We start from the raw sequence: 25,122 nt of genomic DNA, 5'->3' as shown, positions 1-25,122 counted from the left end.
GTAAATGCAGTTGTCAAAAGTAGAATTTCAGCAAATTGTAGTCTTGGGAAGTGGCATCCATGTCATGACTATAATTCTAGGGACCTCAAGGACCCCGTGGTGACAAAGGTGATAGTGGAGACCGAGGTGACCGGGGTCAGAAAGGCCACAGAGGCTTCACTGGTCTTCAGGGTCTCCCTGGACCTCCTGTAAGTTATTCTTTAAGTTTTTCTGACTTTAACACAGATGAATTTTTTTAATCCCATTTTAATTTCAAAATTACCTATTATGCAATATAATTGCTACAATTTTGTGGGGTAGATATAAAGCAAAATGTTATTTGTACTTTTACTCCTATGGAGAGTTGTCTTTAATATTGGCCAACTCATGGAGACATTGTAGAGATAGATGACTTAGTAGTGTATACTGCTGAAGTCAATGACAACATATTTTTAAAACTGACAATGGCACAATGCAAGATCTACATATTTGAATAACATTTTTAATTTTATTCCTGTTCAGGGTCCAAATGGTGAACAAGGCAGTGCTGGAATCCCTGGTCCATTTGGCCCAAGAGTAAGTAACAAAAATAAATAAGTTGCACATGTAAATAATAACAACTTCGTTGATATAATGCTCATGTTTCATTTTCATGATATTGAAACTGAGATTGGCTCATGTTCTCTGAAGTTAGCATCAAATATATTAGACAAACTATTTAACAATTACTTTAAAGTAGAAATATCCTCTAAGATGACAAATGTCATAATATGGACCCCCTTTGGAATCTCTTACAGAGGATTTGTAGATAATCATCTATTCATTTTCTTACTTTTTGTTAATTAAAACTTCCATTAAGCTTGCACTCTTTGAGGTGATGTAATTGGACCTACTCGTGAAATGGAAAAAAATTTTGAAGCTGGATATATTTTGTCCTTTAAGTAATTATAATAGTTTCTTAGAAATGGTTTGTATAAGGCTAATTTGGAAACAAATCATAAAATTAAACCAATACTTGAAGCTTTTAGAAAGCCTATATTCATATTAATGCTGCCTGTAATAAGTCACTAATGTCATAATGCAATTGACACAGTAATTATTTAGGTAAATAGAAAAAGAAGTTCAGAAAAAATTAGAAAAATTAGTTAGAAATGAATTGTACTATATCTAAGTACATTATAAATAAATCAGATAAACAGAAATAATAGTATAAAATTACTAGGCTTCTACAGGATAAGCACCCCAAATTAATTTATATCTAATCCTTCAACTTTAGTCATTTCCTTATTCTGAATTAATTGAATTCCCAACTAAGTTTATTTGAGATTTGATGAAACAATTGTTACCAATAAAAGTAGATGATTAGTCTGTTAAAGTCTTTAATGTATACTGGTCTTTTACCATGCATGGACGAAGGACAATTCATGTCTGATGAAATTGTAAAGACTGAAAAGTGCCAGAAGGCCATTTATTAGTCTTTAAGGAAACGAATCTGAGAAATCATTGTTATAGCTCCATCTGCACAATAGTTCTTTGATTAGAGAGGGGCATTGTAAAAAAAAAAAAGTTTTCACAGTATCTAAACAGTCATTGTTTTCTTTCAGGGTCCTCCAGGCCCAGTTGGTCCTTTAGGCAAAGAAGGAAACCCTGGGCCACTTGGGCCAATCGGACCTCCTGGTGTGCGGGGCAGTGTAGGAGAAGCAGGACCTGAGGTAAAGTCATAGGGGTTTACATGGAAGAAATGCTGTTGAGAACAGCAGCCTGTTGAACAAGGAACTTAAGGGGACCCTGAAAACAAATTTCAAAGTAACTATTTCAAGTATTTTAATGTAGGTAATTTAGAGTATATAACATCAGAGCCCAAGATAACCAGACTTTGATTTCATGTGCTACCAGTTAAAGCAAATAGCAAGTTATAATTCTATTTATGTTGCTTTGCTATAAATTACATATTTTAATTATCTGTGGGCCGTGGTGACTATGTCATGAAAATGCTGGAAAATTAAGTATATGAGACTGAGGCTTTTTTTTAAATTTATTTTTATTGTAAACAAATGGGATACATGTTGTTTCTGTTTGTACATGGAGTAACAGCATATCATTTGCATATTCATACATTTACATAGAGTAATGATGTTTGATTCATTCCGTTATTTTTTTCCTTCCCCCCCACCCTCCCACCTCTCTTTTCGCTCTACACAGTCCCTCCTTCCTCCATTCTTGCCCCCCTCCACCCCCCATTACGTGTCATCATCCGCTTATCAGTGAGATCATTCGTCTTTTGAATTTTTGAGATTGTCTTATCTCACTTAACATGAGACTGAGGTTTTTTACATTGCAAATGACATTCAGAGAGAATTTCAATTAATTTTTTTCATTAAAAATTCTTATAGTATTGGTTTGAGGATGATATATAGCTATAAACTGCATTAGCTAATCTCTACCTTCTCAGACCTTTGGAGAACATCTTTTGTCTCCATGTGCAAATTACTAGTGGGCACGTGTGCACATGAATTTATGCTTCTCTCCTGGGTGTTTCTTTAATCCAATTTACCTTCTTCTCCTTATTTTGTCTTTGTTCTCAATGCCAATGCCATTATACCAAATATTTATTATTCGTTATGTGGGTCAAATAAGCTCATGTTTTCTATGGTCAAGAAGAATGTTTCCTACTTATTTCTCTGTGAATAGAAAACAGCTATCTAATTAGAATGCACTGAATTTATGTAACTCTTGAGTGATTTTATTTATTGTTCAGTGGTCTTTGGTAGATAAAAAATGCATCTTATTCCCTGAGTTGACCATAAAGGAATGCATGGACTCATAATGACCCGCGAATTTATTTGTAAGAGCCTTTTGAGGATGAGAAAGCATTGGAACTTGGATTGGACTGAAGCAGCTTTTGTGATGCTACATAATAAGTGGCAGAACCATTGTTAGGACTCCAACCTTCTGATGCCCAGGGCTGTGCTTTCCATGTGGTGGGAGTGTGTCTCTTCAGGTTTTTGCCTGCTTCTTTCAAGCTGTGGAGTTTGTCCTTGGGAAATGCAGAAGGAAATTAATAGAGAAGACCTTTGTAGTCTCTGCCACATTTTTGTGCTTATCTTCCTTTTAATCTAATAGTTCTCATTTGACAAAAGTGTAGGAGAGCTCTCTACTTGCATCTATAAAAAAAAAAAAAAGGCTAGTGAGAACTTTCTTCCACTTTGTTTAGTACAGAGAATCTTTATGTGCACAGTAATTCATACATATAAAAAGACTTCCTTTGCTTCCCTTTAATTGGGAAGTAGGGGAAATTCTCTTGTGGGTGTTTCTTGTGGGGATTTCCTTGGTAACGACATCAGCTTTATTGAACCAGCACCCACAGTGCCCCTGCAGCCCTGCTTCATCTTCTATCCATAAATGCTTTGGAAAAAATTTCAGCTGTACCTTGCTCAAAATAATTTTGAAATGATGCACATGTCTGCATATTTTTAATATAAAATATATTGTATCGTCAAGGTAGACATTGAAGCAAATATTTTGTGGTGTAATCTTTATTTTTCTCAGATGCTGACTTGCAGATATGTTGCCTGAAAAACAGGCATCATTCCTCATCCTTGGAAAGCTATAGTTTAGCAGCACCATCTATTTACAAAAGGGCATGAGTGACAGATTTCCCAGAACTGTCAAATTGGAGCGTCACATCATAACTCTGTGCACCACACCCCACTAATTTGGAAAATTAAAAATAAAAGCATCAGTTTAAACGTATTTCTGATTTCTTTTTGATTAGGGTCCTCCTGGTGAACCTGGACCACCAGGCCCTCCAGGTCCCCCTGGTCACCTTACAGCTGCCCTGGGTGATATCATGGGTCACTATGATGAGAGCATGCCAGATCCACTTCCAGAGTTTACTGAAGATCAGGCAGCTCCTGATGACAAAAACAAAACTGATCCAGGGGTCCATGCAACCTTGAAGTCACTCAGTAGTCAGATTGAAACCATGCGCAGCCCTGATGGCTCCAAGAAGCACCCAGCCCGGACCTGTGATGACTTAAAGCTTTGCCACTCCACAAAGCAAAGTGGTGAGTGGACAGTGGCCCATTTGAGCAGAAGGTGTTGTTTCTGATGATGATGTTCTCACCTGCATTCCAAAATAATTTATGGATTTTCTAATTAGTGATAGACACAGAGATGAAGAAATAAACATGCCACAGAACTTATAGTTTTGTTGTGGAGAAAGTAAATGACATAAAAAATTATAGAGCAAGATGATTTGTATTATAATGGAGCATATATTCTATTAATAATCTAATTTCATGATGATAGTTCCATTTCCATCCAGAAGTCCTAAAACAGTGGGAATTTTGGGTAATAGAAATCATTTCAAAGTTATATACAGTATATACACACACACATATATATGATATATAAATATATATATATACGATAAAAATATACTTGCTGAAGCCCAATTAAACATTTATTTACCTGCATGACTCTCAGAGTTTTAATATGTTACCACATATTGTGGGATCATTGAGAGTCAACTTCAGTATATATTATTTCCCAAATTTGTTTGAATATGGAAATCCATTCATGTAATGTTCTAAATCATATGTCTGGAATTTTTTGCAGGCAGGAACAAGTTATAGTAAGGTTATAAGGCATTTTGGAATGAAATAGTGTTTCTGAACTGTGAACTATACTTAAACTTTGCCTTATTCTATTATTTTGTTTGTTCTAATAAGATCTGGGGGATCCTAGACCATAGGAATGAGCTGAGAAATAGTCAAGAATTTCAGTTAACTGTGAAATGACATTGACAAGGATGGTTAAAAGTGTGATCTTTCAAAAGTAGGCAATTTTATTCTAATTGTATACTTTATATCCCACCACTCTCCTTTCTTTTTATTTAAAACTTGATTTTCACATGTTTACATATATATATATATATATGTACACAAATATATATGCACAAATCTGTATTTGTGTATTTGATTATATGTGAAGCATATGTCTTGGTATATTCTGCTTTAAAAATTTTATATATAAGCAGATTGATTTTAAAAAGGACTGATGAGATGATTCATAACATCCTATTGTAACTCAACTCATTTAATTACTTTATTCATAGTTATAATAATACATTATTACATTCTAATTATAATTTTCTTTAAAACTTTGGCTTTGTGGGCTGGGGATATGGCTCAGTTGGTCGAGTGCTTGCCTTGCAAAAGCACGAGGCCCTAGGTTTAATCCCCAGTACTGCAAAAAAAAAAAAAAATTTGGCTTTGTAAATTTATTGAGAATACACCTATATAGGCAAAACCACTTAAAATATATCATCTGTTTTTGTTATTTTTTCTCTTCTGTAAAGTGGGATAAATTTTCTTTCACATGCAGGTTTTCAGCCTTAAGTTCATAGTTGAGCAAAATGCCTTAGAACAGTGACAAGTGTTTAGAAGGTCCCCATGTGTGTAACAATTATTTTCTTCTTTAAAGAATGTTCTCTGTTAAAAGAGTCCTTCATCAATAATTTCATATTTTCAAATTCTGTGTTAATTATTTTGGAGAGTCATAAACATATTTGAGATTCTCTTTACTTAATAGATATTTGTCTTTTGGAAAATAGGTGAATATTGGATTGATCCCAACCAGGGATCTGCTGAAGATGCAATCAAAGTTTACTGCAATATGGAAACGGGAGAAACATGTATTTCAGCAAACCCATCCAGTGTGCCTCGTAAAACCTGGTGGGCCAGCAAATCTCCTGACAATAAACCTGTTTGGTACGGTCTTGATATGAATAGAGGATCACAGGTAATTAAATTGTTTATTCAAGATTATATATTTTTTATTTATTTAAAACTATGCTATTATTTTTTTGACCAGGTTTATTTTAAAGTGACATATTCTCATTAGTTACAATTGCAATACCAAGGCATAAACCAAGTTTTACTGGGCATTAGATTAGCATAAATTTTGAATTATAATTTTGCCATTGATAAAATGTACAGAAGTCATTATTTCTAGGATTGGTTTCTCTAATTGATACGGCAGTGACAGTGGAGTGTACTTGCAGGGATCTTGCCACAATTGAATGACAGTCTTGTGTCCAGCTTCGGGAGACCTGGGTAACTGTTAGCTAGATCTTTTACTGATGTTGGGCCTTCTGAAGTGACTAAACTTTTTGAAGCCTCAGTTTTGCCAGCTTAAAGTGAGACTGATAATTCAGATCCCAGAGTATCCATATGAATATAAGTGTTTAGAGTAATGTCTAGAATATGGTGAGATACATATATATATAAACATTAGATAATCTCTAATAATGAACTCATGCTATAAACTTTGTAGTATTTTTAAAACTTAAAGCACTTGTGTAATCATATAAATTTGACTGATATTTTTCTGAGTTCCAATCTACCCTCTGTTCCTGTCATGGTCTAGTATTCAAACTTTCACCAGGCCTTGCTACTCTCATTTTAATATTTCATCCCAGATCTCCTTCTGATGGTCAAACTCTGAAATTTCCTTCTCACTTCTGCTCCTAATCTTTCCCCAGAACTCAGAATCAACATAATGCAAGACCCCTGAGTGTATGTGCAAGATATACTAGAACCTACCATTATTTAGTGAGCAAGAAATTTTAAAATCTATTATTATTATTATTATTATTATTATTATTATTATTATTTTTTTTTTTTGCGGTACTGGGGATCGAACTCAAGGCCTTGTGCTTGCGAGGCGAGCACTCTACCAGCTGAGCTATCTCCCCAGCCCAAAATTTTAAAATCTAAACGGTGGAAATGTAATTTAACTTATGTGACATTATGTAAAAAACTCAAATGGGAGCATTAAAAAGAAAGCTTAAAGTAGAAGATGAATAAAAAAGAACTTGTGGGCAATTATTTGTTGACTAGTGGAAATGTTTTAAATTCATATTTCCTATGAATGTATAATAGTAAAGATTTTATTCTAACAGCTAATTCCTAATTCTTATTCTAATTAATAGGATAGTAAGGATAAAGGTTCTTACTTGCAAATATGCTCGAAATTTCAAGATCATTTTATTTGTATAGCTAGACCACCTTATTATATGGTAAGAGTTAAGGATTTGCTGAAATCAATTTGTCTATCTGTAATGCATTATGAAATCCTTCAGTATTGCATATAAAATCTTTGTTTCTAGTTTGCATATGGAGACCACCTGTCACCTAATACAGCCATCACTCAGATGACCTTCCTGCGCCTGTTATCAAAAGAAGCTTCCCAGAACATTACTTACCTCTGTAAAAACAGTGTAGGATATATGGATGAGCAAGCCAAAAGCCTCAAGAAAGCTGTGGTTCTTAAAGGAGCAAATGACTTAGAAATCAAAGGAGAAGGGAATGTGAGATTCAGGTATACAGTTCTTCAAGATACTTGCTCTGTAAGTACTTTTTGATATACACTGATAAAATTTACTTAAAAAAATACTATCTTTGTACTTTAAGTGAGGTCAGTTTTACCTTATATATAAGCTCAGCTGCATTTTGTATAGAGTTGCTGTGTGGGGTCAACATGAATGTGTGTTAGCACATGAAGCATGATAGAAGTGTTAATATAAAACAGTAAAAAAAAAAAAAAAAAAAGAATTGGAACCCTAAGATTGGATCCAACTCTTTGCAAATGGGTTTGGTTCTTCTGCAAGTCATTTAACTTCCTAATCTCAGTTCTATGTATAGAGTCCCTTGATTATAAAATGTATAATCAATCACTGATTGTCTCCCCACTGGTATACCTAGATATAAAATAAGGAGGATATTATAGGATAAGTTATGAATTCTTTTGTGAAAAGCAAAACAAATTATTTTACAATTTATATTGCTGCTATTTGGGAAACTGCAAAAGATAAAAGGAACTTTTACATAGAAAGAAGTACTTGCCACGTGTGCTGGTACTTCACTTAATGTTACCAGTGCTCTCGCATTTAAGTAGTGTTCTAAAAATAATTGCTTTTATGTTATAAAAGTTGGCTGGGGAGGTTTATGTCTAACATTCTTAGAAAAAAAATTGTGTCTACTATTAATCCATTGCACCATTTACTTCTAGAAGCGAAACGGAAATGTGGGCAAGACCGTCTTTGAATATAGAACACAGAATGTGGCACGCTTGCCCATCATAGATCTTGCCCCTGTGGATGTTGGCGGCACAGACCAGGAATTTGGCATTGAAATTGGGCCAGTCTGTTTTATGTAACATAAGCCCAGACATTGACAGTGAGCACCACCATCAATGACGACCACCACCGTTCACAAGAACTTTGACTGTTTGAAGTTGATCCTGAGACTCTTGAAGAAATGGCTGATTACACATCAGCACTGTATATATGGTCTTAAGTGCCTGGCCTCCTTATCCTTCAAAATATTTATTTTACTTACAATCCTCAAGTTTTAATTGACTTAAAATATTTTTCAATACCACAGTTTAGGATTAAGACAACCAATGACAATGATCACCTTTAAAAAAAAAAGTAAACTTATTAAATAAATAAATATCTCTTTTCTTCAATTTATTTCAATGTAATAAAAAGGTTGCTTAGTATTTATGAGGAAATTCTTCCTGGCAGGTAGCTTAAAGAGTGGGGTATATAAAACTACAACACATGTTTATTTTGCTTTGCTACAGTTTGAAAACTAGAAATTTGTTACACGTTTGGGATCCCTCATTCCCAAAACATCAAAGAAAAATGAAATTCAGATGTTTAAACTTGTGATTGAAACCCACATGTGTGTCTTGATGTAGTATTACTAATGTCAAAAGAGGATCTTTTAAAAAAAATACCATTTTACCACTGTCTTAAATGGAATTTTTAAATAACATATTCAATGCAATTTCAGGAGAAAAATTGAATTTCTTCAACTTCTCAAATTTTTGCAAAATATGATATGTGTATACTCATTTCTCATTCAATTTTTAAAGTCCCTTTCCCTTTTGATGCAATCTATTAATACTGACAGAAGTTACACAGGTATAACGCTTAATACATTTCCTTCTTCTTATTTAAGAAGACACTGAATGTGAAATAATTACACATACAACTTCATAAACACATTTCCAGGACCCAAGGTTGAGACTCTTCCACGTAGATACAATTTCATCATCCTGAAGTGCATCATGAAGAAAAAGCTCTAGAAACCCAGAGATGTGGAGCCGACTCTAATCAAATGTGATGTTTGGAATTAGACTATTTGGCCTTTGAACTTTCATAGGAAAAAAGACCCAACTTTTCTTAGCATGAGCTACCTCATCTCTAGAAGCTGGGATGGACTTAGTATTCTTGTTTATATTTTAGATACCGAAAGGTGCTATGCTTCTGTTATTATTCCGAGACTGGAGATAGGCAGGGCTAAAAAGTATTATTTTTCTTTTTTCTTTTAATGATGGTGCTAAAATTCTTTCTACAAAATTCTTTAAAAACCAATACTGTTTCATCAGTGCCATTTGTGAAAATGTATCTGTTAGACTTCCCATTTCTGAAAGAGCATTGTTCCAGTGCCTTTTTGCTGTTCCTCTGTCATACTGTATCTGGAATGCTTTGTAACATTTGCATGTTTCTTAGACCAGGACATGTAGGTCCCTTGTGTCTCGAGGTACTTTTTTTCTCAATTGCGTTTGTTGGCTCCATTTTTATTTCTTATTTAAAAATAAACAACCGGGGCCATCCAAAGGACAAGCCATGCACACAACTTTGGTTATGTATCTCTGCAAAGCATCGAATTAAATGCACGCTTTTGTCATGTCAGTCTTTTTTTGTTTTTTGGAATTCCTTTAAACACATAGATCGATACAATTTCCAATAGTGAAAAGTAAGGTGTTGTGGTATTCTGCATTTTCCCTTTGTTTGAAAGATATGACAAAAATCTTCCATCACATATGTACTAGCTTATAAATGAAACTCTATCTGCGACAATTATCCACAAAGTCAATGGGGCACTAATTTTCAATGTCTAGTCTTTTTAAAATGCCAAGGTGGTATTAGGTAGGAGATAGGGTATGGGGAAAGGAGAAAGAGAAAAAATGGAAGTTAGGGAAATGTCCCTATGCTTGCGACCCACTGAACACTCTGGGTTAAAGGGGGAAGCTAGTCACGCACAAGGGGAATTCAAGCCCCTAAAGGGAAAGTCCCCTATCTTGGGAGGGACTGACCTAAAGTTAACTTCATGCTAGTTAAAGTATCATTAGCTTTGTGGCTTGCTCCCCCAGGGTGCATTTGTGGGTTGGGGGGAAGAAACTATGTATGGAAGAGCAGTAGAGAAGAAATTTTGTCAAAATCAGCTGTCAATCAAGATGTCAATCAAACCCAGGTCTACTCAGGGGAGAAGGGGTAGATCCTGCATAGCCCCATAAAAGCCAGTTCCACTGTGTAGACCAGGCCTTGAGGTACACTTCTCAGTTCAGCCCACTCTCTTCTCTCAGAGAATTCTTTTGCTTTTAATAAACCTTTGTTTTGCTTGCCAGCCTTTCACATGTCACTTAATTCTTTGTTCAGGAGGACCCCTGCCTGTGCACTGGTAACAGTAGCATTATTGATTAAAAAAGGGAAAGAAATGAATTCTGCATGGCTGAACAGACTGCTAATAAAGCATGTCTCAATGTGTATCACATATGAATTTAACCTAAATGTTTCAGTTTTATTTTCAGTATTTATTTCACAACATATTTTTTTTTCCAAATTGGTTAGTATTTAAGCTCTGTATCTTGAATGTGGATATTTGTGTAGCTGAAAAAAATTGAAAGTTTTGTTGGATTTTCTGTAAGTCCAACGTACACAAGTTGTACAAATTCAGATAGGTGAGCCAGAAATATGTAGTGATTATATTTAGTAAAAACGCTAAGAGTTTTCAACCACAGAAATATCCATTCTTATTTGGAACTCGTGAATGGTACAAATAAAAGGCTATTCAGACCATTCTAAAGCCCTCAGATTTCTTGCCTACTTTGTAGATTTCTTGGTCCAATTAGACTATTGGACTCCTTCATATCCCATAGGCACCTCAAACATTACACAATCAAAAGTGAAATGCTTAGCATTTGAGTAGAAGGTGGTGTTAATTATTAATTTATTAAAATACACAAATAAAATATTTCCAAAATTAACAGAAAGGAAGAAAACACAAAGGAAAGAACACAAACAATGCTTTAAAAGTCTCAAATTCATAACATGAACTTTGATAAATTCTGGCCTTGTGTAATGAATGTAATTTGTTTCAAATTCCATTACATATAGTTTCAAGGAAATGGTTTTATATGTCAAAAAGCAACTGCAAAATGTCTGGCAACAAAACGATGATGGGAAATATCACACTCAGAGTCCCTATCCCACCATGAAAAGGACACCTCAAGACAACTTTTTAATTTTTTTAAAATTTGAAATTATGAAGGTTTCAGGAGAGATGAATAACTCCTTTAAAAGTCAATTTTGGAACTGAGCTCCAACAGTGGCAAACCAAGATATGATCCAGCCACACCACACCCAAACCTATAGCGCATGGGGCAGGCCAGTAAGTTGATCTTTTTTCAAAATCAAAATGGACAGCTCATTAAAAATCAACTTTTCTTTTTAGCCTTTGTTAAGGCATCATTTCCTGCAGTGACGTGACTGTGGCACTTCCCTAGGGGTCATTTAATCTTCATACTCCACATTCTGTCATCACCTGCCCTCATCTATGCCCATGACTAATTAACATCTATATGTCAACAACTCTAAATGTGTGTATCCAGCACAAACACCCCCTTGGAGCTTGAGAAATGCACTTGTAAATGTTGAACTCACAATCTTCATTTGGGTTCCAGAGGTGTGCAACTGTATATATTCAAAACCAAATTAGTGATATTTCTACCTCAAAAAAGGATTTTTTCCAGTGTCCCCTCTCTCAGGCAACAACTTCATCATCCACCATTTAGGAGGACTGGGGACCTCTGAGTCATTCTTATCACCTCTCTTTCTCACTGATCAAGCCACAGACATGATATTTTCAATATTACCCTAAAATTTTTTTTTAATATTATACTCTTCTCTTCATTTCTAACCACTATCAGAGTTTACATTTTTGCTATATCTTGCCTGGACACTTTTCTAGCCTTTACGTAGTAAAATCTTACTACAACAGATTTCCAGGCATCCATTTGTGCCCTCTTCTGATCCATTCTTCCTATGATAGCTGGAATTGTCAATTTGAAACACAAATCTGCATCTGTGACTTGTCACTCTCCCCACCCATAAACACAATGCACACACATAAACACATACTCTTATCTTTAAAAGCTTCAGTGGCAACATGATTCTAAATGGAGAAAAACTGAAAGCATTCCCTCTAATAACTGGAACAACACAGGAATGCCCTCTTTCACCACTTCTTTTCAACATAGTCCCTGAAACTCTAGCCAGAGCAATCAGACAGAAAAAAGAAATTAAAGGGACAAGAATAGGAAAAGAAGAACTCAAACTATCCCTATTTGCTGATGACATGATTCTATATTTAGATGACCCAAAAAACTCCACTAGAAAACTTCTAGAACTCATAAATGAATGCAGCAAAGTAGCAAGAAATAAAATTAATTCCAATAAATTAATTGCATTCCTATACATCAGCAATGAGCCAACTGAAAGAGAAATTAGGAAAAATATCCAAATCACAATAGCCTTAAAAAATATTTGGGTAACAAAAAGAGGCAAAAGACCTCTACAATGAAAACTAGGGAACACTAAAGAAAGAAATTGAAGAAGATGGAAATAACTCCCATGTTCTTGGATTGGCAGAATTAGCCTATCTAAATGTCAAAATGACCATACTACCAACTAGTATTCAGGTTTAATGCAATTCCTAATAAAATTTCAGTGATGTTCTTTATAGAAATAGAAAAAGCAATCATAAAATTCATTTGGAAAAACAAGAGCCCAGAATAGCCAAAGCAATCCTTAGCAAGAAAAGTGAACAGGAGGTATCACAATATCAAACCTTAAATTATACTACAGAGCTATAGTAACAAAAATGGCATGGTATTGGCACCAAAATGGACACACAGACCAATGGTACAGAATAGAAGATACTGAGACAAAGACACATGAGTGCAGGTATTTCACACTTGACAAAGGTGCCAAAAACATACATTGGAGAAAAGATAGCCTCTTCAACAAATGGTGCTGCAAAAACTAGAAATTCATTCATAGCAAAACAAAATTAAACCCCTTTCTCTCACCCTTCGCAAAACTCAACTCCAAGTGGATCAAGGACCTAGGCCTTAGACCAGAGACCCTGCACCTACTGGAATGAAAAGTAGGTCTAAATCTCTACCATGTCAGTTTAGGAACTGAATTCCTCAATAAGACTTCTAAAGAACAAGAAGTAAAATTGAGAATCAATAAATGGGATAGTACCAAACTAAAAAACTTCTTTACAGCAAAGGAAACAATCAAGAACATGAAGAGAGAGAGCCTACAGAATGGGAGAAAATCTTTGCCACCTGCACCTCAGATAGAGCATTAATCTCCAGGATATACAAAGAACTCAAAAAACTTAACATCAAGAAATAAATAACTCAATCAATAAATGGGCAAAGGAACTAAACAGGCACTTCACAGAGTAAGAGATGCAAACAGTCAACAAACATATGAAAAAATGTTCAACATTTCTAGCAATTAGAGAAATGCAAATTAAAACTACACTGAGATTCCATCTCACTCCAGTCAGAATGGCAATTATCAAGAGTACAAATAACAATTAATGTTGACAAAGATGTGGAGAAAAAGGTATGCTCATACATTGTTGGTGGTGCTGAAAATTGGTGAACCATTCTGGAAAGCAGTATGGATATTACTCAGAAAACTTGGAATGGAACCGCTATTTGACCAAGTTATCCAACTCCTCAGCATATAGGACTTAAAATCAGCATGCTATAGTGATGTGGCCACATCAATGTTTAAAGCAACTCAAGTCACAATAGCTAAACTATGGAACCCACCTAGATGCCCTTTGACAGATGAATGGACAAAGAAAATGTGGTATATATACACAATGGAATACTACTGAGCCACAAAGGGAAATGAAATCATGGCATTTGTTGGTAAATGGATGGAATTGTAGACTATCATGCTATGTGAAATAAGTCAATCCCAAAAAACCAAAGACTTAATGTTCTCTCTGATATGAGAATGCTCACTCACATTAAGTATAAAAATTATCAAGTAGTTTAATAATCATGAAATGGAATGACAACAAATATTTAATAATAAAATGAAATGCTGAAATAGCAGCTCCCAAAATACATTTTAAATCTGTATTGTAAAAGTCTCAACAAGTATGTATAAAGTATATTTTGTAATATAAATTACAGAAAAAATTAAGTACAGTTTACTTGCAGAGAAAACAGGAAAAAAATACCCAATGTAAAACGTTCTGTATAAGTAATTCACAAAAGTCATAGTACAAAAAGTCCATTAAACTATAAAATGTATTTAATATCACAAGAAATAAAAAATCCAGAGAAACAATAATATGTAAAATTTAATTTTTCAGAATTTGATAAATACAAGGTGACAGACCTCTACAATGAAAACTACAGAACGCTAAAGAAAGAAATTGAAGAAACCTTAGCAGATGGAAAGATCTCCCATGATCTTGGATAGGCAGAATTAATATTGTCAAAATGACCATACTACCAAAAGTGCTATACAGATTCAATGCAATTCCAGTTAAAATCCCAATGACATTCCTCATAGAAATAGAGAAAGCAATTATGAACTTCATCTGGAAGAATAAGAGACCTTGAATACCAAAGCAATCCTGAGCAGAAAAAGTGAAGCAGGAAGTATCACAATAATAAACTACACTACAGAAGAACAGTAACAAAAATGGCATGGTACTGGAACCAAAATAGACAGGCAGACCAATGGTACAGAATAGAAGACACAGAGGCAAACCCACATAAATACAGTTACCTCATACTAGACAAAGGAACCGAAAACTTACAATGGAGGAAAGATAGCCTGTTCAACAAATGGTGCTGGGAAAACTGGAAATTCATATGTAGTAAAATGGAATTAAGTCTCTATCTCACCCTGCACAAAACTCAACTCAAAATGGATCAAGAACCTAGAAATTAGACCAGAGACCCTGGACCAAATAGAAGAAAAAGTATAAAGATCTTACAAAACTTTACACCAAAAATGCAAAGAACTCAATCAATAAATGGGTCAAGGAACTGGACAATTTATAGAAGAAGATATACAGGTGATAAACAAATATATGAAAAAGAATTCAAGATCTCTAGTAATTAGAGAAATGCAAATTAAAACAACTCTAAGATTTTATCTTACTCCAATTGGAATGGCTATCATCAAGAACAGATGTGGGGAAAAAGGCACACATACATTATTGGTGGAGTTGCAAATTGGTGAAGTCACTCTGGAAAGCAGTATGGAAATTCCTCAGAAAACCTGAAATGGACCCACCTTTTGACCCAGTTATCCCACTCCCTGGTTTATACCCAAAGGACTTAAAATTAGCATACTACAGTAATACAGCCACATCAATGTTTATAGCAGCTTAATTCACAATAGCTAGATTGTGGAAACAACCTAGGTGCTCTTCAACAGATGAATGGATAAAGAAACTGTGGCATATATACACAATGGAATATTATTCAGCCATAAAGAATAATAATATTATGGCATTTGCAGATAAATGGATGGAATTGGAGAATATCATGCTAAGTGAAACCAATCCCAAAAAACCAAAAGCCAAATGTTTTCCCTGATAAGTGGATGATGATACATAATGGGGGTGTGGGGGGCAGGGGGTAAGAGAAGAATGGAGGAAATTTAGATTATATAGAGGAAATGAAAGGAAGGAGGAGGCAGGGGTATGAAAGATGGTGGAATGAGACAGACATCATTACCCCATGTACACGTATGATTACATGAGTAGTATGAATCTACATTGTGCACAACCAGAGAAATAAAAAGTTGTACCCCACTTATGTACAAAAAATCAAAATGCAGTCTGTAAAAATTAAAAAAGAATTTGTTAAATACAAAAATGCTTTATACAATTAAGTATAAAAGAAGATGCAGCAAAATATTTACCAACATTTTTGTCTGTTTCTTCTACTAAACTATGGAAGTATAAAGTTATCTTCTCAAATTGCTTTTTCCAGAGTTTTCACAAATGTAAGAAGGCCCTGGGGTGGGAAATGAGTGGGGAGATAGGAGAAAGAGCAGTGGATAATAGTGTTATCTCACAGCTATCAATTTTACCTGTAAATTCAAGTAACTTAAATCATCACTGGTAAAGATTGTATGTACATAGACATGGATGTTTAAAATAGAGTGGAACTTAAAACTCACATGACAAAAGCAATTATACAATGGCAGCAAATTGATTTAGATTCCAGGTGGGAAGTTGTTGTAGATACACATTTTCCATTTGAATTTCATGGCAAATATTGGTGATTTTGCTATGGAATGTAGAATAATTACCCAACTGATGCTATGGGAAGGATATGCATTATATACTCTCTCTCCCATTTAGTGGGTAAAAAAATCATCCAACATACCAGCTGAACTAAATAAATAAGTGATGTAACTGATATTAATGGGAAATGTACAGGGCAAACATAGGACCTGTGTACCTAAAATAGACTGGGATTTGGAGAGGAGAGGAAGCAAAGGAAGTCTACTTGGATGATGCTTTTTCTTAATGCATCTTGATGGATAAAGACAGGGTCTTGAGAAATAAAGTATGCCAGACATAAAAGTAAATAAAGGCATGGAGTTCTTGAAAACCTTGGCTTTCATGGGGAGCCCTTGGTGGGCTGTCAAGGCAATTAATTGCATGCAAAGGATTGGTTGGTGGGAGATGCAAAAATGGGAAGAGTTACCATAAAGGAACTTGTTTATAAAGTTACAGAGATTGAAAATTATTCTGAAGGTGGTTTTAGAAAACTGTGATTTTCAACAAAGAGTCTAATCATATCCTGTAGAGAGCCCTTGGAAAGGATGAGAAGTGTGTTTGTGACATTGGGGAATATTTTACACATTTCATGGATGGGCCAAGGATGATGAATATCTTGCCCGCAGGCCAATATCTTCAAACAAAATCCAAAACACCAAAAAAAAAAAAAAAAAAAAAAAAAAGAGAATCAACAGAACTTTTACTGAAAGATATTAGATATTGAATTGTTTTAAGCAAGTAAGACACATGTTGTGATTTGCATGTTAGAAAGATCACCTTGACAGCAATACTCAGGAAGAATGAGACCGAAAGCAAAGAGATTCATCAGAACAATGTTTGAGAAAAAGAAGCAGGGAATGAAAAATCAATGTCACTATAGACCAAGAAAGAGATGTATTTGGGAGATTTGTAAGTAGCAGAATCAAAGAATCTGATGAAAGAGTGGAATTGAAGAAGCAGTGATTTTAAGATAATTCACAAGTTTCTGATTTAGATAACCAGAAGGAAGGTGGTGGCATTTACTGAGACAGAATGGATAAGGGGGCAGGCTGAGGATGTATGTGCTGTGTTTGCTGGAGCATCCACTGGGAGGTAGGTCAGGGTTACACTTAAAGACCTGGGTGCCATCCTGTGGGGTAGTTGTTGGGGTTTTTGATGTGGATGGGAAATTCATGGTGGTTGTAAAAGGAGATGAAACATTATCTTTCAATCATAGAATCCTGAACCTTGGTAGTTAAAGGTAACTGTGAACTTTGAAAGTTTGAAGCCACCTCTGATGCTACACTGCATCTTTTATTCTCATTTTCACAGTTTCATGATTAAACTCAATGAAACAGAAAAAAATAGAGTTGAAGATGAAAATTCTGGTTGAAAATGGAACTAGATAAAAACAGCAGTGAGACTGTTATAATAGGGAAATTAGAGATGAAATTGTACTAATTTAGCACAATCCTAGCTTGCAATTAATTCTCTGCTGGGTTTTATTTTGAAGACATAAACCAAACTCTCAAATGATATCTAATTCCCATTAATATCTTATGTGACTTTCTTACAAATTAAACAACTCTGAAGACTGTATTTATATTTTTCAGAGAACACGACTCATCAAAATTTATGGGGTACATACCAGACACATAGGCATATAAACAATTAGGGTTGAATGTCATCAATATTGCAAGAAATTGGTCCCCATCCACATAATGTAAAATAAAAACGGGAGATTCAACTTGTAATAAATACAGGGAAGTAGAACAATTTTCCCAGCAGTTGAAACTGTTATGAGATAGATCTTATAATGAAAGGCAGCTGGAGATACAGAATGATCACAATCCTTAGTCAATTTAATGAGAAAAAAAATGCAACATAAATTGAAAACATCTGTAGTCAGAATTTGAGCCTTAAAGATTCAAGAGGATGCTGAAGTTCAAGCCCCTCCCTGAGACATCTGACATGTTTCTTTCTCTGCACACCGCTGTTTTGAGGGTTCTTAGAGACTGTGATTGCCTTTACTATTTTAAATTGTGTTCTTGCTGACTCCACCGAGCATAGTTTCCAGGCAGGTTAAATTCAAGACAAAATTTGAAAATCAGGCCCAGGTCATTTGTGTTAATCCCATTAATGATGCCCTCCTGTACAGTTCCTCTCTGGCCTCATAGCCCATGTTGGCCCTACAAATTAAATCCTCCTTTTCCTAATTCATGCAAGGCTCCAGGCTCTCAAATCAAACTCTTGGTGATGCTTTTACCACATCCTCCTTTCCACCACATACACACCATGCTGTCCTTTTACCCTTTCCTTTGAAAGTTTTGCTCCCTAATGATTTCTTTTTGGAGCCAGATGATTTCATCGGCCATCTGTATAAGGATGATTTCCAAATCTAGTTAGCCGCCTCTGACCTAGTATTCTCTAATCAGTCACATATTTTATCATGTTCAGCCACCCTTCCAAATGAATCACTGTGGTGTCCAACTGCCACGTAGGAAGCTGTGAGAAATACTGGAGTTGTGTAACTTTCCACTTAGTTCTTATTAAAAGGAAACCTCTCTTGCATGATTTTTGAAGTCCTTCTTCAGCTGTCCCCATTTTCCCTCTTTAACCTAATTTCCCAGCACATCCTTCTACTCTGGGACTCTTCAGTCTAGTCCTTAAATACATGCTACTACTTTTTAACATGTACTACTTGTTAAGATTCTTTGGTTTCATCTTCTTCTCTAAGTTTCATTTTTCTTTCTTCCACAGCAAATATCTACTATGTTTTGAGTATGTTTTGTCCCCTTCAAAACTCATGTTAAATCTCCACTGGAAGCTATTAAGAAGTGAGACCCGGTAGGATCCTTAAGAGGAGAGGACATAGACCTATCCCTATCCATGGGATTAATAGATTAACAGTTTTCTTGAGAGAGTGGTTCTGTTATAAAAGCCAATTTGGCTAAGTCTCTCTCTTGTTCCTTGTCTCTCACAATGTGACTCTGTCAGTGAACTGGCCATCAGATGCACGGCCTTGACATTGAGTCAGAACTGTGAGTGAAAAGAAACCTCTGTTCTTTATGACCCACTCAGTCTGTATTATTAGCAATAGAAAACAAAGACAGTATCTCTTCATTGCCTGTAAGCCTGATCACAGCTCCCATATTTCCTTGACTTTCTGCTCACCTGAAGCAACAGCCTTCTGATATTCAAGATCTTTGCATGACTCTGCATTGAGAAGCAGATGGAATAAAATTTAATCACTGCTATTCTATACTCTCTGGTCCATACTCTGTTTCCAGCCTTATCACTCATAATACCATCCCATGAAAACCATACTCCATCTGAAACTGGGATTATTGCCAAATATTCCTCCCAAATCTGAACCCCTTTCCTTACAGTATTTTCTGTGGTCCTTGTTTCCCTCTCTCTAAACAAAAGCATTCTATCACTGGAAGTCTGGCTCATGTGCCATCTACTGCATGGATTTTTCTTGAGGGCTTCCAAATGAATGTGATTGTTTCTTCCTCGTACCTTCTTAACCCATTCTATCTTTCTAATATAACACATACTGAATCATGTGACATGGTTACAGTGTACATGTCATCATATTTTTGCTATAATTTATGCTCTCATATTCTCTTTCAATCTTCTTGTGCATCTTGTTACAAACCTTGCCTTTAGTAATTATTCAATAATGTTGCTGAATTGAATGAATTTAGGTAGCCTGGATTCTTCACTCACGGACATAGGAATCATTGCTGCTTCTATTTCCCCTCTTTTTTGTGTATCTTATTCTGAAGTGGCCTTCCTTTTCTTTACCAATTAACTAAATAATATGCCTATTTTATCATAACCTTTTTCTTCTTAAATAAGACTGTCCAGACAATATAATTATCACTGACCAACTCTTTTTCTGTTCTACCCCCTTTATCTCTTATGATTAGCCCAGCAAAAGGAAGCACTTAGTTGTATGCCTTGAATGCTTTTGTGCTATTTCATATGGGTTCAACTTATCTATTCTAGACAACACATTTCTAAAGGGAAGCAACCATGTGTTTCTCTCTAGTGCTTAGCATGGAATAACTTATAGTTGATCATGTGGTGTTCCATCTACATTCCCTCTTCAAAGCCAAAGTATTCATCTACCAGTCTTTATACATATAAAAATCTCCTCCTAAGATTGACGTTTTGGAATTCAAAGTTCATTCTGGAATCTGATTTTAGTTATAAATCTGGAGACAGTTAACAGTGAGTGGAATGAGACATGAAGGGAATTGGTCCTTTCTTATGGACATCTTGCATTTAAAAAACAGCAGAAATATTACCAGACAGGGAATAGGGGTCCTATTTTATAGGGGTCTTATAGCTAAAGACACTTAATGTGAAACAGAAATGTTTCAAAAGAATTCTTCCATAAGCTTCATTCAAACTTCAAGAGTCCTGCTACTTCCCAGACATGGAGCAATCAACTAGAGAATTAGAAAATTTAGATTTATGTTGAAGTTTGTGATCTGCAGAATAAAAATTTATATTTGACTTTTTATTAGTGCAACTCTTGGGCAAAGATATGAACCTTTAAAAAATATTTATGCTTTTATTTTAGCATAGTCAGAAGAAGGGCAGAGATTTACTTCTGTGCCTTGAGCCAAGAAGTTAGGGATTTGAACTTGTCATTTTCTTTCTGTACATTACTGAGTAAAAACAGCCACATTCATATGCAGCCCTGAAATTTCACATGAAATCAAATGTACTGTTGTGTAGTAGAAACACTTGTCTCCATGAGCACTGACTTTAAAATGCAAAACACTTTGTGTGATCATAGAAGAATAACCCTATTTCTATGGACTTGAAGTCCTCTTTCCTGAATGTGAGCTGGGTTTTTCTACTTTTAGCCCAACAAGTACAAATATTTGATCCTGAACTATTTTCATTTTCTTGCATTTATGCTGTTTGCCATCTCTGCAGTTACCAATTGTTGACCTCATTATGATTCTTAACTGCAAACAACCTAAATCAACTTTGACTGATGTATATTGATATGTGATTAATGCATTTTATTCAGGGCAATTCAAACAAAGCTGTAGAAACCAAATTTATAAAATGTACAGAAATGAAGTGGGTGCTTATCTTCAAGGGAACTTTCAAAATAATACTCCAGAAACACCTAGTACTTTTGGAATAAATGCTGGATACTAGATGCCATTTCTAGCACTATTGGTCAAACTCCTTTTGAAATCTGACTCTTACTGACTCAATTACATCTGTGACAACCACCAAAAAGGATTTTCTATTCTCCATACTTTTTGTGTTACTACAATGTTAGATGGAATGATACCTCCCTAAATAAATTCACCTTTGAATTCCTAGAACCTGCGACTATTTTTCATTGCCTGAGTCAGGAAGGAATTAAGGTTGCACGTTAGAATCAAGGCTGCCATGGGGTGATCCTGAAATGTGGAGATTATCCTGGGTTATCTAATTGGGCTTCACATTATCATAAAGGTCCTATAGGTGAGAGGAAGGCACAAACATCAATACCAGAATGATGTGATGTGGGAAAGACTTTGCCAAATATTGCTAGCTTTGAATGTTGAAAATGGATCATGAACCATGGACTCTGTGAAGCCTTTACAAACTGGGAGAGGGAAAGAAAATAGTTTCTCCCTAGAGTCTCTCAAAAGGAACACAGCCTTGCTAGGCACCTTGATTTTAGATAAGACCTAGTTCAGACTTTTGCAATGTAAAACATTTAGACTCCAAAATGTGAAAAAAAATGTGATTTAGAAAGTCACCAACTTTGTGTCAATTTGCTACAGCAGCGATTTGAAGCTAATACAAATATCTCCAGATTCAAACTTATGGGTGCATCTGTCAGATTTACCAAACTCAGGTCAAATGCCTAAACACTAAAACAGTGCAAGACTGGAAAAGCCAAATTTCTTCTAACCTCAAATAAAATATTGATTGCAAATTTCTTGTGGTAAGATAGGGCTTTAAATGCTTGGTAACAACTAAATAAATGAATAAGCAAAAAATAATAATTTTAAGTCTTAATTGATCTGAATATTATGTATTGCATATAATGTGCTAAAGCTGTATGTAGTAAAACAAACTATTCTTGAAGATAAATTAATTACAAATGAGGGAGAAGGAACATTGTATTTCATATGATTATTTTTGTCTAAAATAAAACAGGAAGAAATATAACTTACTAATTTGCACAACTGACTTGTGTGTACTGTCTCTCTGGGTATATATTTACACATTTATAAGCATTAAAATTTTATATGTAAATAATACATAACATTGTGATATGTTTTTGAATATATTACATAATACATAATAAATGTATGCTATTTTCATGTAAATAAAATATTTCTTGAAAGATGCATCAGAAACTGTAAACATTGGTTGCTTGTAAGTTGGAGGATAAGAAGACAATGAGTCTTGATGTTCGATAACATTTTCAATTTTGAAAGCATTATTGTTTTTCTTAGTGATATAGGGTGAACAAATCTCAAATTATAAAGCCAAGTATTCAAGACCATACTAATTTTATTCATGGTAACTACAAGAATAAGAATTTTATGGTGGAGAGGGGCTAACCCAAGAGGTCAAGGTGGCAATGTTTAGAGATGGTAGAAAATTCCTAGTCTTGAAATTATTTTAAACATTTTTAGAACAGTATTAGATAAATTTTTAATAGGCAAATAAAATTGTGTGTATTTATCATATACAACATGTTTTGAAATAGGTATACATTGTGGAATGGCTAAATCAAGCTAATTAGCATATTCATTACCTCATCTACTTCTTTCTTTTTGGTGAGAACACTTAAAATCTATTCTTTTCAGGAATCCAATTCCTTGTTGCTAACTATGGTCATCGCGTTGTACAAAAGATCTCTTGGGTTTATTCCCATAATCTGACTCTAATTTCTTTCCTTTGACTAACATCTTTCCAAGCTTGTTCCTCCCACAGACCCTACTAACTGATTACTACTATTCTATGAGTTCAACTTTTTAGATTCTACATATGGGTGAAATTATATGATATTTGTTCATTATTTGGAATATTAAAGTGTTTTGCTGGACCTGTCTAACTCTCTGATGAATTACCAGCATCCTCCTTCCTGATTTTTCCCACTTTGAGGACACCCTAATTTACTATGTTATCATTTCTGGGGTCTGATCCTTTCAAACACAATGCCCTCAGTTTTCAATATGCTTCAAGCACTTCACTAAATATGCTCTAAAAATCTACGTGATTACCTACTGAGCATTCTATTCTGAACACGTTATTTCGTATTCTTAAATCCTTGTGTAATTAAGCTTGAAAATTAGAAATTAGAATAGAATCTATTTTTCAAGAAAATCATAAGAGTTCCTGGGTGTAGACATGTATTTGTTAGATCTGTGAAAAGTGACAAAAACCAGGAGTGTTTCATTATGATATTTTATTATGGGTGTCTGTAAGAAAAAAAGATCAACAACCACATACAAGCTTACAAAAGAAAATTTCAAAACATTCTCTGTGTTATTGTGACAAAAGCAGCCCCATAACTTGATTTTTGTTGTTGACTTTTACAGGATGAAGGGAGACATTCCTTGTGGCATGCCAATTAATCTTTCTGATGGGAGACAGGTACAGACATTGTGCATTCATGGTCTAAAGCAGGTCAACAATTCTAATGTAGAGTTCTGAAAGTGAAAGTTCATTAGCACCATAACATGTGTCTTTAAAGCCTTCCCATATGTTTGTCATCTTCACCAGCAATGACAAGAAGAGAAGCACCTTGAATAGCAGTTGATAGATAACTGTGGCTTAGAAAATATTTACTTAAATTTTTGCACTACACTCTATTTTTCACCAATATTCTATGAAATCAATCAAAGAGATTCATAAATTTTGTCACTTTATACAAATCATTTGGTCTTCTGGGACTCCAAGAATTTATCTGTTTCTGACCAGTTGAGGTAGTTAAATAGGGAGGTCATTTCTAATTTCATGTCTGTTTCAGAAAGAAAGATTATCTTTTACTGGTGAGCACAGTTATTGCTCTGCAGATGGGCTAGGATTCAAGAATGTAACACAGTGTTATTGTAAGAGTGTTGAAGTTTATTTATTATAGCACCATTGAGACATTTTGAAATTGGAATTGGTAAAAAAATAAAACAAAAAGCATTTGAACTGTATTTGGTAGAACAGCAAAAAAAAAAAAAAAAGTATCCTTTTTTGTCAAATTACACTTTTTCCAAAAATTTTGGAAATAAATAACTGGAATTTAGTTGGCCACTTGTACTGGTTGACAAGATTAGAACAAAAGGAACACATATGGAATGTGAAATTTTTTGCTGGAGTTTCAGATAGAGTTTGGTTTATAGAAAGCAAACAGGGCCAATGTCCACACCAAATTCTTGATCAGGACCACCAACATCATAGGGTGCAATATCTACGATAGGTAGTCTCACGGCCTTGCGTGTTCTATATTCAAAGACTGTTTTGCTCCATTCCCCAGTGTGTTTCTGTAAAAAAAAGATCAAAAAAGTATAAGTGATCATGATGTAACAGTTACTTAGACATTTCCTATGACTAAGTTGAAAAAAACTTTTCTTTACTAAGGAAGTTTTAGTATGTTATGTTATCTTCTATACATATGAGACCTGCTTTCTTTAAAATTGTAATCCTCCAGTTG

The 25,122-nt window shown here is 34.8% G+C and overlaps 2 protein-coding genes across 2 annotated transcripts in view; one reads left to right on the top strand and one right to left on the bottom strand.

Moving 5' to 3' along the window:
* Col5a2 (collagen type V alpha 2 chain) overlaps nucleotides 1–9,748 on the top strand; it is a 138,784-nt gene extending 129,036 nt beyond the window's left edge. The window contains exons 48-54 of the mRNA XM_047544589.1: nucleotides 81–188; nucleotides 502–555; nucleotides 1,584–1,691; nucleotides 3,755–4,046; nucleotides 5,597–5,784; nucleotides 7,154–7,393; nucleotides 8,056–9,748. Of these exons, the coding sequence (XP_047400545.1) occupies nucleotides 81–188; nucleotides 502–555; nucleotides 1,584–1,691; nucleotides 3,755–4,046; nucleotides 5,597–5,784; nucleotides 7,154–7,393; nucleotides 8,056–8,202 (1,137 nt within the window). The 3' untranslated portion in view covers nucleotides 8,203–9,748. The remainder of the gene's footprint in view (nucleotides 1–80; nucleotides 189–501; nucleotides 556–1,583; nucleotides 1,692–3,754; nucleotides 4,047–5,596; nucleotides 5,785–7,153; nucleotides 7,394–8,055) is intronic.
* A 14,118-nt stretch (nucleotides 9,749–23,866) lies between these two features.
* The window catches only part of Col3a1 (collagen type III alpha 1 chain), a 37,881-nt gene continuing 36,625 nt past the window's right edge, over nucleotides 23,867–25,122 (bottom strand). Inside the window, exon 51 of the mRNA XM_047544252.1 lies at nucleotides 23,867–24,952. Within this exon, the coding sequence (XP_047400208.1) occupies nucleotides 24,806–24,952 (147 nt within the window). The 3' untranslated portion in view covers nucleotides 23,867–24,805. The remainder of the gene's footprint in view (nucleotides 24,953–25,122) is intronic.

This window comes from Sciurus carolinensis, chromosome 3 (assembly GCF_902686445.1).
Source record: "Sciurus carolinensis chromosome 3, mSciCar1.2, whole genome shotgun sequence".
Taxonomy (NCBI): Eukaryota; Metazoa; Chordata; class Mammalia; order Rodentia; family Sciuridae; genus Sciurus; species Sciurus carolinensis.
This window is presented reverse-complemented; position numbering and strand designations above follow the sequence as displayed.